This window comes from Danio rerio, chromosome 18, assembly GCF_052040795.2.
Source record: "Danio rerio strain M-AB ecotype USA chromosome 18, GRCz13ab, whole genome shotgun sequence".
Taxonomy (NCBI): domain Eukaryota; kingdom Metazoa; phylum Chordata; class Actinopteri; order Cypriniformes; family Danionidae; genus Danio; species Danio rerio.
Window position 1 is genome coordinate 43,502,981 of NC_141038.1, and position 16,428 is coordinate 43,519,408.

General features: G+C 39.0%; 1 protein-coding gene across 20 annotated transcripts in view; it reads left to right on the forward strand.

The window, feature by feature from the left end:
- The window catches only part of sema6d (semaphorin 6D), a 222,435-nt gene extending 208,313 nt beyond the window's left edge, over positions 1 to 14,122 (forward strand). For 4 of the 20 annotated variants that reach the window (XM_087291995.1, XM_087291994.1, XM_087291993.1 and 1 more), the window contains 15 exons: positions 2,486 to 2,548; positions 2,634 to 2,735; positions 2,873 to 2,963; positions 4,426 to 4,545; positions 4,837 to 4,925; positions 5,721 to 5,938; positions 6,023 to 6,154; positions 6,356 to 6,511; positions 8,763 to 8,936; positions 9,270 to 9,410; positions 9,550 to 9,627; positions 10,400 to 10,458; positions 10,783 to 10,839; positions 11,319 to 11,474; positions 12,344 to 14,122. In XM_087291995.1, coding sequence (XP_087148121.1) covers positions 2,486 to 2,548; positions 2,634 to 2,735; positions 2,873 to 2,963; positions 4,426 to 4,545; positions 4,837 to 4,925; positions 5,721 to 5,938; positions 6,023 to 6,154; positions 6,356 to 6,511; positions 8,763 to 8,936; positions 9,270 to 9,410; positions 9,550 to 9,627; positions 10,400 to 10,458; positions 10,783 to 10,839; positions 11,319 to 11,474; positions 12,344 to 13,632 — 2,925 coding nt within the window. In that variant the 3' untranslated portion in view covers positions 13,633 to 14,122. The remainder of the gene's footprint in view (positions 1 to 2,485; positions 2,549 to 2,633; positions 2,736 to 2,872; positions 2,964 to 4,425; positions 4,546 to 4,836; positions 4,926 to 5,720; positions 5,939 to 6,022; positions 6,155 to 6,355; positions 6,512 to 8,762; positions 8,937 to 9,269; positions 9,411 to 9,549; positions 9,628 to 10,399; positions 10,459 to 10,782; positions 10,840 to 11,318; positions 11,475 to 12,343) is intronic. The other 16 variants (XM_087292002.1, XM_087292001.1, XM_087292000.1 and 13 more) reach the window with 6 other exon arrangements.
- The last annotated feature ends 2,306 nt before the right edge of the window (positions 14,123 to 16,428 follow it).

Genomic DNA, 16,428 nt, shown 5'->3' on the forward strand with positions numbered 1-16,428 from the left:
CAACCGATAAAAACAATTCTGATAATCTGAGTTTCATTTCTAGTCATGGCAGCACTTTGTCAATCACAAGGTTTCTGTTTCTGCTAAATGTAAAGTGTTTTATGTGTTAGCTAGTATATATTGGTATAATGTGAAAGGAAATTGTTCATAGCTATCTAAGGCTGTATTTATTTGATACAATAATATTGTAAACAGGTATTACTACAGGTTAGTTAATGAAGTTTTTGATTTTTAAATATTTTGTGAAGCTTATAAGTTTAACAGCAAGTCTTTCTTCAGTTTTCAATGTCACATGGTGTTTCGGAAATCATTCCACTATGCTAATTTCATGTATGCTAAACTCAGGAAACAAGAAATAAAATGTAAAAAAAAAAAGATACAAATTTTTGGGGAAATGTGATGTACAGTGGTCCCTCGTTTATCACTGGAGTTACGTTCTAAAAATAACCCACAATAGGTGGAATTTGCAAAGTAGTGAGCTTTATTTTTTACAATTATTATAGATGTTTTAAGGCTGTAAAACCCCTCACTACAAACTTCATACAATTTTCTAAGACATGCATTCACATTTTCACACTTTTAATAACAAATATAACTAAATTTTATTAATATAGCACCTTTCTTGAGCTCAAGGACACTTTACAAAGAGTGTAACAAAAAGAGATAGTACAAGCAGACATTGAAAGAAACAGTAAACAAGTAGAGACAATATTATATTTAGTAAGTATAACTTTTCTTGCGTAACTTCTACCTTCCTTTACCATGTCCAGATATACAACTTTTTGTGCGATGGTTAGCATTGTTCTCTGACTTTGGAGTGCTACCGTGGGTGCCCTTGACGGTGCAGAATGTTTTGTCGACATTATCGAGTTTGTTAGAGAGAAAACTTGCAAACATATAGTACAGCACTTCAGAGTCACAATGCTAGCTATCAAAGATTTATGTCAATTTGGCAAGCTGAATGCATTCTGTACCGTACAGGAGACACCTCATGGAGGAGATTGATTGACAATGGTCTACAGCAGGGGTGGGCAAACTTGGTCCGATGTCCTGCACAGTTTATCCCCAACTCTAATCAAACACACCTGCTTATAGATTTGTAGTGCTCTTGAAGACACTGATTAGCTTGTTCAGGTGTGTTTGATTGGTGTTGGAGCTAAACTGTGCAGGACACCGGCCCTCCAGGACCAAGTTTGCCCACCCCTGGTCTACAGCCAATCAGGACACAGAATACAATGCGCTGTAACAAAAAAAGCATGTCAAATTGGCCAAAAAAGTTTGTAAAACCGCGAAAGGTGAACCATATTATGGCAAGGGACCACTGTATTGCTATTCTCAAGTTTGTACATGAGAAAAAAGTGCTTATTATTATTATTATTATTATTATTATTATTATTATTATTATTATTGTTGTTGTTGTTGTTGTTGTTGTTGTTGTTATTCAGCTAGATGCATTTAGCTAATCAATGTGATGACAACTTTTCTGTTCACAAAAGACGCCTGAAAATGTGTCACAGTCTGCATGAAAATCCATAATAAGAGATAATATTTAAGTACCAATTTAAAATGACCTGAAGGAAAATCCAGCATCCCCATACAGATATCTGATAATATGCAAGATATATTTAATAACATTGAAAAAAATAAATAAATAATGGCTGTTGTGTCCATATATATATTTGTATATGTATATGTATATATATATATATATATATATATATATATATATATATATATATATATATATATATATATATATATATATATATATATATATATATTAGCCAATGTTTATTTATTTATGTTCATATATGACCATATATAAGATTTTCCTATGGGTGACTCACTGGAAATAAATAATACTTTAAAATGTAATAATATAGACATATTTATTTTCACAACGTGATACTGTGTTTTGATTGAATAAAGGCAGATTTGGTAAACATAAATGACTTCTTTCAAGCATAAAAAAGGTCCCACTTTACATTAAGTGGCCTTAATTACTCTAAATTTGCATTTAAATGAATGATTTAATACAATGCACTTATTATGTGCATACATGTTTTTACATTGTACTGATATTTTCTAAATGATCCGCTTGTAATTACATTTATAATTACACTATTGGCCTATCCCTTACCTTAACCCAACCTTAAACCTACCCAAGCCCCCAGACCTATCCCTAACCTTAGCCATATCCAACTTCAGGAGCACCAAGAGTGTTGTGGAGTACTATATGAACACAATAAGTAGATTGTACTTATTTTCTGATGTAAGTTCATAGTAATTAAGGCCACTTAATATATAGTGGGACAAGAAAAATATTATTCCAGCATCAGACTGATAGTATATCTGTCATCATCAACATAAGACTGTTGATGGCTGGAAACCTATTGCATCATGCCTGATTACAAATCAGTGTAGTTTATTGATAAGTGTGCGGGTGGGAAACTGTGTCTGACGGTGATGGTTTGTGTTGTCACAGAAGCTGACGTGGCGGTCGGGGCAGGCTGACAGAGAGACGTGCGCCATGAAGGGAAAACACAGAGTACGTCCTCCACATCTTCAGCATGATCTGTATTATTTACAGCGCCAAAGCAGCCATAAATCTCATTGTCTTGTCTTCCTCTCAGGACGAGTGCCATAATTTCATTAAAGTCCTGGTTCCGAGAAATGATGATCTCGTGTTCATCTGCGGAACAAATGGTTTCAATCCCATGTGCCGTTACTACAGGGTAGGTCTTGCTGTTTATATGCTCTACGTGACTGTCTGTCTGTTGTTTTGCACTTAATAAGTGACTGGTTAATGTGAGTGGGAGCAGTTTTACAGTACAATGAAGATAAGAACTCTATTTCCGGCTTTCTTTTTTAGTTGGATAACCTGGAATTTGATGGGGAAGAGATCAGCGGTTTGGCCCGATGCCCGTTTGACGCTAAGCAGACAAACGTTGCCCTGTTTGCCGGTATGAGAGCTGTCAGGATAATGAGGAGGATGATGAATAACTTTGCCATGAATTTTAAAGGTTTTGGCTAAAATTAACGCTCCAATAAGAGCCAGGATTGATGTTGTGCATAAATCAGATGCCACATGAACATCCTCATGCCAAGCGATTTTAGTATACAGACAGGAACGGCACAACTTGAGAGTTAGTACGGTGTGATGTCACATGTGCATCCCAATAAATCTGGACAAAAAAAACTGTAAAAAAAGCGAAAGCAGAATTTATCATTAGTCAGTAAATTAATCTCATTTTAAATATATTAATATTATTATTGTGTATTTATTTTATTTAAAAAATGATTTTATTTTGTGTTTTTAGAAAGTAAAACAAAAAAAAAGAGAGAAAAGTTATCAAATGTGAACTAGACATTTGTGTATAAAAAACACACACATGTAAATGTATATAGTCAGTTAAAGTCAGAATTATTAGCCCTCCTTTGAATTATTTTTTTCTTTTTTAAATATTTCTCTTTTCAGGAGGAAGTCTTGTTTGTTTTATTTCGGCTAGAATAAAAGCATTAAAAAAAACATTTTAAGGTCAAAATTATTAGCCTCTTTAAGCTATATTTTTTTTTTCGATAGTCTACAGAACAAACCATCATTGTGGAGGGTTTTCTTGTGATATATTGCAGATATCTGTCATCGGGGCAAAACATCATAATAATATCGTATCGTATTACTGTACCTGAATATCTGACTACTTATTTCACTTTTATCTTTATTTATTCTTGCAATTTTTTTGAATTACTCCTCTACAAGAATTTTCCAATTAATCCAAATTAATAATTTTATTCCAAATAAACTTATTCAAGTCATTTGCCAAAATTGTATTCATATCGCAATAAAAATCGCAGAAAAATAAAATATTGGAATGTCAGTTTTTTTTTATATCTAGCAGCCCTACTATATATTCATTTTATTTTTTAGGCTTTGATTTATTTTATGTTAGGATAGGAATATTTTTGTCTGAGATACAACTATCTGAATCTCTGGGATCTGGAAAAAAGTCAAAATACTGAGAAAACCTTGTTTAAAATAGTTTTAATCATGTTCAATTCAAAGATTTTGATATATTTGCAATCTTTCATTTAAAAATGTACAAAATATGTTAATAGGAAATTATCTTTACTTATTATTCTAATTATTTTTGGGGGGCATAAAAGAATAATTGATCATTTTGAATAAAAAATTACCTCTGCAAAATATCAGAAAAGGTCACAGGGTCACAAATATCTTAGCAGAGTGTTACTTTATTTAACCTTCTTGCTTGGACTAAATAGACTCTTCCTCTGTGGTTGTTTGCTTTTCAATTATTTCAATGTTATTATTATGATTTTAGTTTTCTTTGAGTGTGTGGTAAATTCCAAAAACATTGTGTGAATTGTATGTGAAGTGTGTTTTAATCTAACCTATTTGTTTGTCAGATGGTAAGCTGTACTCTGCTACGGTGGCAGACTTCCTGGCTAGCGATGCTGTGATTTATCGCAGTATGGGAGATGGTTCTGCCCTTCGCACTATCAAGTATGACTCCAAGTGGTTGAAAGGTACTTAAACTTTTGCTTGTGTGCTTTATTTAATTACTAGTAGTTTTATGGTAACATTGGTCAACTTGCTGAACCCAATGCACACCCAACCAACAACCCCTAACCATACTTTAAAAGAAGTGGGTCAGTGTGGGAGAACAGAAAATGGCGGGTGTTGACGTAAAATCCAGTTTCCTGTGGCACAATCTAGGTCAACACTCTGGCGTTCCACTCAGCCAACAAAAACGCATCAAATTTTAAGTTAGGGTCAGCGGCGGAGATGCTAATGCTTCCTTCTTTTTTTCCTTCCAGAGCCACATTTTCTTCACGCTGTGGACTACGGGGATTTTGTCTACTTCTTCTTTAGAGAAATTGCAGCAGAGCACAACAACTTGGGAAAGGTATGCTTCACGATACACAATGCTAACAGATAAACAATGCTAATATTCCTACTAATTCAAGACATACAATGCTAACATTCCTACTGATGCTAAAGTAAGGCATAGTTCACACAAAAATGAACATTTTTTTCACTATTTACTCACCCTCAAGTGGTTCTGAACCTTTAAGAGTTTCTTTAATATGTTGAATACAAAAGAAGATCATTTAAAGAAAGCTGCATACCTGTAACCAATGACTTCCATAGTAGAAAAAATAAATATTATGGAAGTCAATAGTTACAGGTTTCTTCAGAATATCTTCTTTTGTGTTCAGTAGAATAAAGTTACTCAAAGGTTTGGAACAAGTGAAGGTGAATAACTGGATTTTAAAGGTAATTAAACACCCTGAAGCGTAATAATGTATTTATGATTTGTATGCTAATACAGTGTTCATAGTATTTTATTTAGAGATGAGCGTTTTTTTCCTGAGGGTCAATATATCATCCATTGCCTCAGGATTTGCTTTAAATTGGCCCCTTAAACAGCTTCTTGGTAGCACAGATGAATGAATATTTAGGTTTAGTTATTACTGTAGTCAACACCTGCACTGAGAGCAGATTTTACAGTGGTAAATTATTAAGACGGTTACACGCTGCTAATTCAAGCCCTCCAGCACGTTGCAGTTTGGTACTATCTAAAAGTGAAAAAGAATGGTTTCTCACGTATATTTAGATTCAACTCTGCCACCAGGGAGATAGATCTATTATTTAGAAAGCGATGCTGACTTTTTTTCCCACTATTTTTCTCTCACTGCAGGCGGTTTACTCCAGAGTGGCTCGGATCTGTAAAAATGACATGGGAGGGTCTCAGCGGGTGCTGGAAAAACACTGGACATCTTTTGTTAAGGCTCGGCTGAACTGTTCCGTTCCTGGAGAATCGTTTTTCTACTTTGACGTCCTTCAGGCCATTACCGATATCATCGACATTAATGGGGTGCCTTCTGTGGTTGGAGTTTTCACCACTCAGTTAAACAGGTAAAATAAATTGTCACAGTGACCTCCCACAAAAATCTCCACATGGAAACAGATTGAATAGTGGTGAATTTCTTATACCTTCAGTATTCCTGGATCTGCAGTGTGTGCCTTCTCCATGGTGGACATTGAGAAAGCCTTCCGCGGCCGTTTCAAAGAGCAGAAGACGCCAGATTCAGTGTGGACGCCATTTCCAGAGGAGAAACTGCCCAAGCCCAGGTTGGTGCACGCACTAGTGCGTGACGGGCTAATCATTGAGAGATTAATAATTAACAAGCGATAATTGGACATGCTGCATATTTAACCTGTGTGTGCAGTGGCCATATGGAGGCGGGTATAGATTTACAGGCATGTGGCACATGGCTCTTTGCCCTATTTCCCTCAACCGGAACTGCATGTGTGCGCGTTTTGTCTTTTCAGACCTGGCTGCTGTGCAGGACACGGTTCAGCAGAGTCCTACAAAACCTCCATCGAGTTTCCAGACGAGACCCTTCAATTCATCAAGTCACACCCACTCATGGACGCCTCGGTCCCCTCCATTGGAGACGAACCGTGGTTCACCAAAACAAGAGTCAGGTACGGGCACAGTGCCACCATTCAGCCTAGTCTCAAAAACTCGTTCTGATGCTCTCGCAAGAGTTGATGCAAACATGACTTTTAACTAAAGCAAAGTTAGACCATTTTAACAGGAATAAAGTATGCTAATACTTTAGTTTAAGTATCAATTCCCTCTATTAACCACTGTAGTCTTACTTATAATACTATCCAATGCCTAAACCCAACTACTGCCTATTAATATGCAGCGATTTAGAACTGTATTAAGCTAAAAGTTTTAGTTAATAGTTTGTTAATAGCAATTTTGCTTTAAAATAAATTGTGACCAAAAGTATTTTAAGAATGTCCAAACTGATTCCTGGAGGACCACTTTCTTGTAGATTGTACATACAATCCCTAAATGGACATTAACTGAACATGCTAGTCAAGTTCTGTGTCCCAACTCCCCTGCTTAAACTATGTCCTAAAAGTATTTGTAAAGCTAAAGTAAATACTGTTGAGTGTGTAACAGAAGAATGTGCATGTTTTGGGACAAACCACATCCTCATCGACTGGTATGTTGCTTAGTTGTGTGCCCTCTCAATGATCTTGTCACATCGTCCACATTTCTTTCATATTTAATTCTCTATCTTAGAGATCATTCATTCATTCATTTTCTTGTCGGCTTAATCCCTTTATTAATCCGGGGTCGCCACAGCGGAATGAACCGCCAACTTATCCAGCAAGTTTTTACGCAGCAGATGCCCTTCCAGCTGCAACCCATCTCTGGGAAACATCCACTCACACACACTCATACACTACGGACAATTTAGCTTACCCAATTCACCTGTACCGCATGTCTTTGGACTGTGGGGGAAACCGGAACACCCGGAGGAAACCCACGCAAAGGCAGGGAGAACCTGCAAACTCCAAACAGAAACGTCAACTGAGCCGAGGTTCGAACCAGCAACCTTCTTGCTGTGAGGCGACAGCACTACCTACTGCGCACCTGCCTCGCCTCTTTAGAGATCTGCACTTTAAATTTCTACCAAAAATAGTAGACAATCTGAGTAACTTTGGAATACTCATTTAAACATACTACTACTTTGGACAAACTAATTCTATTTTCAATACTATTTAGGATGGATAGTATGCGAATTGGAAAACGACAAAGGTCTTAGGACTTATTAGAAACTTTCAGACATAAAGGCCCAATCCCAATTCTATTTTTACACCTCGTTCCCCTTCGTTAGAGACGAACCGTGGTTCACCAAAACAAGAGTCAGGTACAGGTGCAGTGCCACCATTTAGCCTAGTCTCAAAAAGTCGTTCTGACGCTCTCACAAGAGTTGACTAAAGCAAAATCTGACCAATTTGACAGTAAGGAAGTATGATAATACTTTAGTTTAGGTACAAATTCCCATTATTAACTACTGGCTTACTATCTATGCTAATACTAGCCTATGCCTAAACTCAATTACTACCTATTAATACGCAGCTATCTAGAACTGTATTAAGCTAAAAGTCTTAGTTAATATTTTGTTAATAGCAATTGTACATTACAATAAAGTGTGACCAAAAGTATTTCAGGGTTGTCCAAATTTACTCCTAGAGGACCACTTTCTTGCAGATTGTACATGCAAACCCTAAATGGACATTAACTGTAACATGCTAGTCAAGTTCTGTATCCCAATTTATGCTTATACTACGTCCTAAAAGTATTTGTATTTGTATCAGAGTACACACAGATCAACACTTCAAATTTCTACCAGAAATAGTAGACCATATGGGTAACTTTGGAATATTCATTTAAACATACTATGATTTGGGACAAACTAATTCTATTTTGAATATTATTTAGGATGGATAGTATGGGAATTTAGACACAGCATAACATAAAGTGTCTTTTAGCTGATTGGCCCTTTTCCAGGATAAGGATTAGACTATCTAACTTCAGCGCAGGTTGTCTTTTAAAATCAGAAAGAAATCTAATACTAGCACAGATTACTTTTTTGCATAAAACCTAATTACATAATACTGGGAAGAGTTTGCTATCTAGACCCAGTGTCAGCTGTTAAGTAAGCATCATTTATGACCCTTCCAGCAAAGAGCCTTGGTTTCATGTTCTAAACAACTGGTACGCCTAATTTAACTAGTTCAGGTCTTGATAGATGTGTCACGTTTCAACATGTTTTGTCTTGTGTCAGCTCAAGTTAAGCTGCAGCAATTCAGGCGTCTCCTTGTAACCGAAAAGCTGCCCTGCATTCAAGCTTTTTTTCCTTTTTTTTTGTAGGTACAGACTAACAGCACTTGCAGTTGACAACACGGCAGGACCCCATAAGAATTACACAGTGGTTTTCATCGGCTCAGAAGCAGGCATCGTGCTAAAAGTTCTAGCCAAGACATCCCCGCTGTCTTTGAATGACAGCGTCCTGCTGGAGGAAATTGACGTTTTCAACCAGGCCAAGTATGTTCTCATCCTATAATTATCCTATGATCAGTCTCAAGACGCATTTTCTTTTGTCTTTAATTGTGGGAAACTTCTTTAATTGTGGGAGAAATCTGAGTCAGTTTATGATGTAGTCTCAAATTGTCTTTTTTATGACCTGAATGAAATTTTTGGATCATCAGAGATCAAGATTAGATCTATTTGATGTGAAAGAGCATGGTTTTCACTTTTCCCTCTGCAGTGTGTGGCTGTTTTATTCTCCTTCTGACTGAGGAAAGTGTTGACTGACGGACAGATCTGATAACATGTGATTTATCGGCTTTTCCTCTCTCTGTTCTGTTTTTCTCCCAGGTGTTTATCCAGCAATGAGGACGATCGGCGAATTTTGTCTTTCCACCTAGATAAAGACAGTCACACACTTTATGTGGCCTTTTCCAGCTGTGTGGTAAGAATACCACTCAGCCGCTGCGAACGACACAGTTCCTGTCAAAAGTGAGTTCTGAATGTAGCTTTGCTGCATCTAGGCAGCATTTTCTTTCTTTTTTTGCACATCCAATTAAAATCACTTTTATTTTTGTAGAACTATTGTGTCGTGTGTTCATTTTTAATATTGAGATGTTTTTCATTGCAGGTCTTGTATTGCTTCAAGAGACCCATACTGCGGATGGATGTCACATGGAGCTTGTGAACGTATTCCTGCAACTATGCAGTAAGTCCTACTATTCTAATCAGATAAGGGGGAAAATTCAATGAGTAACTCAATTAGTCTGCAGCTAGCGCTCTGCAACCCTCACATGGTCGTTCATTGAAGCTAAGCAGGGCTGCGTCTGGTCAGTACCTGAATGGGAGACCATGTGGAAAAGCTGCGTTGCTGTCGGAAGTGGTGTTAATGTGACCAGCAGGCGGCGCCTAACCTGTTGTCTGTGTGGGTCCTGACGCCCCATTATATTGGTGCCGTCTTTCAGATGAGACTCTGTGGTCATTAAAAATCTCTGGGTGTCTTTTAAAAAAGAGAAGGGGTTTAACCCTAGCATCCTGGCTAAATTTGCCCACTGATCTCTGTCCATTATGGCCTCTAACCATCCCCATATGATAATTGGCTTCAACACTTTGTCTCCTCTCCACTAATTATGGGTTATGGCTGCCGTCACGTCATAGTGGATGCTGCACACTGGTGTTGAAAGAGTAGATTCCCCACAATGAGGAGAGGGGTCTGGCTGCAGACCTGGTGCAGTGCAATCTGGGCTGCCTCCGATGCTTTTTAATGGGCTCACCTAACCCTACCCATCACAGTGATGTCACTAGCTCCATTTAAGTGCATTGTGTCTGACATTGCATCTCTGAGTGATGCAGTCTCAGCTTGCATCATAAAGGCTGCATCCAGATACTATTGACAATGAGTAAAGCGCTTTGAGTGTCCAGAAAAGCGCTATATAAATGTAAGGAATTAATTTTTTTTTTCTTTTTGTCTCTTTTTGCAGAAGTGGTTATGAGCAAGATGTTGAATATGGCAACACTGCTCACCTCGGGGATTGTCACGGTAAGCTTATTAACACGTATCTCTTTTCAAAAACATAAGTTAGTAGTTCTCACGTGAATAACCCACCTCACACTCTCAGCTGTTGGAAATTAACACATCACACGCACATCATACTAATTCCTCTGACAATTAAACATGTACACACACACATTGTTTAGGCCTGAACATTACAGTTAAAGAGCGATACAGCATAAACCAGAGGAAAACACTTTTTTTGGTTATTATTTTTGTAAATTAAACAAAACAGCAGTTTTACAGTTTTATAATTTCTAACTTTTCTTTTTGTTATTTCATAATGATTTCCTGTTCCTTTAATTCTTTTAGAATTTTTGGCCACTACATCAGCGCCAGATTTCAAATCATATGGCGACCCAACCTCTGGTTAGTTTCCTGTACTGCACTGATTTCCTTCCTTGAGTTCATCATTCTCCAAATCTCCCTTTCTTTTCTCCTCTACTGCTGCCACCTGCTTTTAATCCTGTGCTTTTCATCATGCCATCATCATTATCAAAAAAAGAGAGGCACCTGATCTCTCAGCACCAGCTTTTCCGTCATTTCATCCATTCATTCTTTCGTTCTTGCATGAAATATGTGCTGCTTCCACCTTATCGTCTCCCTGGAATATGTTGTCGTCGTCTCGTTCTATTAGAGACAGTCTTCATCCTTTCCCTCCTCTCAGGCTGAAAAAAATTCCTTACCTGAGATTCTGCACAACCATTACTTCCCTGTAATGGTCCAAAAAAATAACCTCAGTCAATCAGATAAACTGACAGTCGTCCTGTCAGTGTTCACTAACCCCGATCGTTACATTACATCTATCTTGGGATCTCCGATTCTTAACAATTTGTTTGTCGCTACAGACATGGAGTTGCCATCTTCATCAGTCACAGTGCCCGCGACTTCTGAACCCATACAATCACCCCAAACCAACCCCACTCAGACACCACAACTCTTTGAACCCCATGGTGACCCAGCCACTTCACATTCTGTTGAGCATATACCAGGTGTGCTGGAGGGTAAGGCCTTGACCATAGCGGTCTGCGCTGCTGCATGGAATTCTGGGTAATAGCTGCAATTTGTATTGCTAATTAGCTGAGATAGTGCATACATTGCTGATAGCAGCCCATTCCTTACAAGAATGGCGTGATAAGCAAATCTGCAGTCAGTCACACTACATTAGCAAAGATACAGACTCCTAGGACACGTGCTCTTGACAACATTCAAGTCAGCGAAAAGCTTAACTATCTTTTAGAGTATTGAACTGATACAAGCAGCTATACTCAGATTCCATCAGCATATAAAGCTTTGTATTATTTCTTCTTTTATGTTTCTATTATTTTATTCTTCACTGTTAGCTTTATTTTATGTATATTTTCTGTGGCATATTTTGTTTAATCTATCTTAAATGGCTACATCTTTATCTTCTTTCATCCGTTTCTTTCTCTGACCATTGTTTTTTGGTTTTAGGAAATCTTCCAAAGGCCTTGCCACTAAGCAACACTTTTAAGCATTCCTCGAGCAACATTATTCACGACTAACTCTTTCGTATATCTGCGGACACTAACAAAACTCACTCTCGGGTACTAAACAAAGACAGTGGGCTTAATTCTCTCTGGGGAAACCCATGTCAAATCACAACATACTAACCGCAACCTATGCGCAATCAAATGATCTAACCTCGTTGCTGTTTTCTTTTCCAGAAATTCTTTCTAGATGTTTTTATCTAAGCTTAATAGTTAACAGAAAACAATAGTCGTATGCTCTTAATTCACACCAAATGGTGGGGCACCTCTGGGGAGGAAAGGACTTTTTGCTTTAAGAGAGACTTACTCAGTGATCAGCTTTGCAAGTGTGTTAACATGCTGTTTGGCTATCTGTGTTGCAGGTGTTTGGGAAATACAAGCAGGTGAATCAAACCAGATGGTGCACATGAACATCCTGATCTCCTGTGTGTTAGCTGCGTTTCTGCTTGGTGCATTCATCGCAGGCATGGTTGTTTACTGCTATAGAGATGCGTTTCTTCGCACTCCACGAAAGATCCAAAAAGATGCAGAGTCGGCACAATCCTGCACTGATTCCACTGGCAGCTTTGCCAAGCTTAACGGTCTGTTTGACAGTCCTGTCAAAGAGTACCAGCCTAATTTGGATACTCCCAAACTCTACACCAACCTGTTGAGCAATGGAAGGGAGGTGCCAACCACTGGAGAAACTAAGACTATGCTCCTGAGTGGGCAGCCACCGGAATTAGCAGCACTGCCTACGCCTGAATCCACACCTGTGCTGCAACAGAAGAGCCTCCAGCCCATTAAGAACCAGTGGGAGAGAGCTCATGGAAAGATGAGTGGCTCCCGCAAAGATGCACCACCCAAAAGCCCACAGTACCTTCCCTCTAGTCCACCTCCCCATTCTGCAATCAATCCACACATACCTAGTGCTGTGGTACTGCCTAATGCCACGCATGAAAACAAAGCAGGCTTCAGCACACCAGAGGGGCCTCAAGCAGAAAAGAAGGTCCAGAATAGTGATCAGCATGGTTCCAAATCCGGACGTAAAGACCAGAGGCGAACAGTGGATGCCAGGAATACGTTAAACGACCTCTTGAAACATCTAAATGATAGCAACCCCAAGGCCATCATGGTAGAGATGCCCAAATCTCGACAGCACCTAATGCTGGAACCTATTGTAAGTCCAACAGAGATTCCACCTAAAGTCCCAAGTCGAGAGGCCTCCTTGTATTCTCCGTCTTCCTCGTTACCAAGGAACAGCCCGACCAAGAGAGTGGATGTGCCGACAACGCCAACGTCGCCCACAGGGCATATGGGAACTCTTGAGAGACAGCGGTATCACCGAGGCTCTTCCCAGCGACACTCCATATCCTCGCCGCCCAAAGGGCTGCACTCACCTAGCGGGGCCATAGTGTCCCGGCAACCTAGCATGAACAGAGGTGGGTACATACCCCCCACTCCTACCCCACCCACTAGACTAGACTCTCATGGGGTACCAATGGCAATGACGCCTTCCGTATCCCGACAGAGCAGCTACAGTGGGCATGGATCTTTACCACGAACATCCATTAAAAGGACAGCATCGCTAAAGCCCGATGTGCCACCCAAACCCAACGGCTTTGCACCACAGACTGCACAAATGAGGCCAGTGAACAAGTATAGCTACTGAAATGCTCAGCAGGATATTACTCGATGAATGGACAGTAGGAGTAAAAGCATTTGCCCTGCAGAGATATGGCGTGCAAGTGTCCTTTTCATTTGAAGGGAAATGAATCGGAACGCCAGAGCTTCTGTTTCGGGTAGTTTTGCTAGTTCTCAATGACGTTGTCACGTCATGCTTGAATGACAGAGGATGGATTCTGATCTTGAAGGCGGCAGGGACGCCTGAGGTCATAGGACACAGCTGACACGCAGCATAAAGCAGCTGTGTAGTTGCTGTGTCGATTGGGCAGCAATTGCTCCCCCTGCACTGTTCTCCCCATCAATGTGAACTGTATTTGTTAGACTGTTTGGAAAATCGGATAGTCTTGCTTGGATATCTCTCAAGAAGACAGAGCAAAAGGGACGTGTCGCGAGTCTGTGTTTGATTAGTCTCCGGGGCTAACCAGTGTGCATTCATTGTCCATGTTCTTTTTTCAGTAAACCGAGAATGAGCTTGAGTCATTGTTGTCATTAAACTAAACCCCATTTAAGGTGCATTAACATCAGATGTGTTTGGACACAGACGTCCACAAGGTAATTAATCATGTGTGCGTGCAAAAGAAATGTCCAAGGCTTTTACTTGGACTACTGATTTTTTAAACTCACAGGGTAAAAGTGCCCTCAACGTTTGTGCTGCTAAGTGTAGACGATGACAATGTTTAACAGACTCCAGTGTGTCGTTTCATGCGGCGGTTCTGCGTGTCAAGCTGCGTCAAGCTTTTAAACCCACAGGCTCAGCACAGGATCACACTGGTCAAATGTACAATGTTCTGTTTGCTCATCCTTAGTTCCAGAAAATCACTGGGAATCCTGTAATCCCATGAAGACAACTTTCAGCTATGACATAATGCAGATCATTGATCAACCTCTCTCCTTTCCTTCATGCCAAACACTACTGTTGCTGGGTCTGTGAAGTTCTTGCTCTAATAATCTTTCAGTTTAGACTATTTCACAGAGCTTGGTTCTTGGTCATAGTATTACATAAAAGTGCAAGCAGCACGTTTCTTACTTCAAAACCCAAACTCCCCAGCAAACAATTTTGTGTTAAATAGATATCTAATAGACATCTAAACGTAGACAGCTTGGCTAAAACAAGGCTAAACTTGGGCATTCAGTAAAAAATCAAATAGACATCTAAGAATAGCCCAAAACTAGACTAGTCATCTAATAGACAGATTAGTTAGACTTTATGGGCTCTATTTTGATGGTCCATGCGCAGAGCGCAAAACGCAGGGCGCAAACGCTTTCAGGGCGTGTCAGGACGCGTTTTTGCTAATTTAAGGATGGGAAATCTGCCTTGCGCCACGACGGATGGTCTAAAAGGGTTGAGTTTATTTTCTTAATGAGTGATAGGTGTGTTTTGAGAATAAACCAATTAGAGTCTCATCTCCCATTCCCTTTAAGAGTCAGCTGCGTCGCGCCAATAGCGCATTCGCTATTTACAGGACGCAAAGTAAGTCTAAGTGGAAAAAATGAGCATTTCACAAGCAAACAGTTAACAGTTTTTTAACAGAAAACTGTTAAACAGAGCATCTACTGCGTGAGAATAAGAGATAATGGAACTACTTTCATATTCGCTCTTGGATAGGGAAACCTTTACGCACAGACATCAGTTAGTCTATAAATAAATAATTTAGTTTGTTTAGCGCAAATATTCGTTTCAAAACTATTTCTAAATTCAGTTCTAATTTCCAGCAAACGAATAAATGAATAATAATAACAAAATGTGCTCAAAAACCTGAGTTATATCCTAAAACACATGCTGTGCCCCATATGGTCTAAAACCTGACAGGTGGGCAAATCTAAGCTTGTTTTTAAAAAAACAAATATAAATATGGATATAATAAATAATACTGCTAATAATAATAACATTATACAAAAGCAAATTGTTCTGAATGAACTGAAAAAGCCTCCCGAGATGAAGAAGACATAAAAGCAGTGATTTTTCATATTTATGTAGGCCAGAAAATAATATGTTTTGTAATATTTTAATCCTTTATATTTATATTCTTTATCTATTCTTATTATATCCTATATATATCCTTAATATTTAATTTTTTCATATGTAAAGATATTTGCCTATTGCTCTCTTGTGCGTATTAAGCAGTGTGTAAGTGAGGCGCAACTCTGCGCCGGAGTTTAGACCGGGTTTGTTTTGGTCTAATGACAAATCTATTATAGTTTCTCAAAATAGCAACACGGCAGCGGTCTGCCTCAGAATGCCTCCCTTTTTAGACCATAACGCCTATGGGCGCACAAATGAGCACTAATGCATTTGCTATTTAAACAGCGTAGCGCAACGCCTCAAAACGACTCTTGCGCCAAGCTGAAACTGCCAAAAGACTACTGCGCCGCGCCTTGCGCCACACTGCGCTGGGTGTATGATAGGGCCCTATATGTGTAGTTGTTCATTTCTGTTTATTTGATGACTAGTCTAGTTTTGGCCTATTCTTTTTTTTTTTTTAATTCCCAGGTTTTACAGGTTGCAATGTCCTGAATTTTGCTTGCCAATTTCAAGCCAATTGTAATGGATTGTTTTTGATTCAATTTGGAATTTTCCCAATCAGCGCAGAGCCCGGGGGACCAGAGTAAGTGCTCTAACTTGGCCCCCCTGCTCCTTTTCTGGCCTATTCTTGAACATCTATTAGATTTTTACTGACAGTCTAAATTTAGCCTTGTTTTAGCCAAGACGTCTATGTTTAGACATCTGTTAGACATCTTTTAAAAACAAAACAAAAAAATACTTGCTGGGTCAACTCCATAC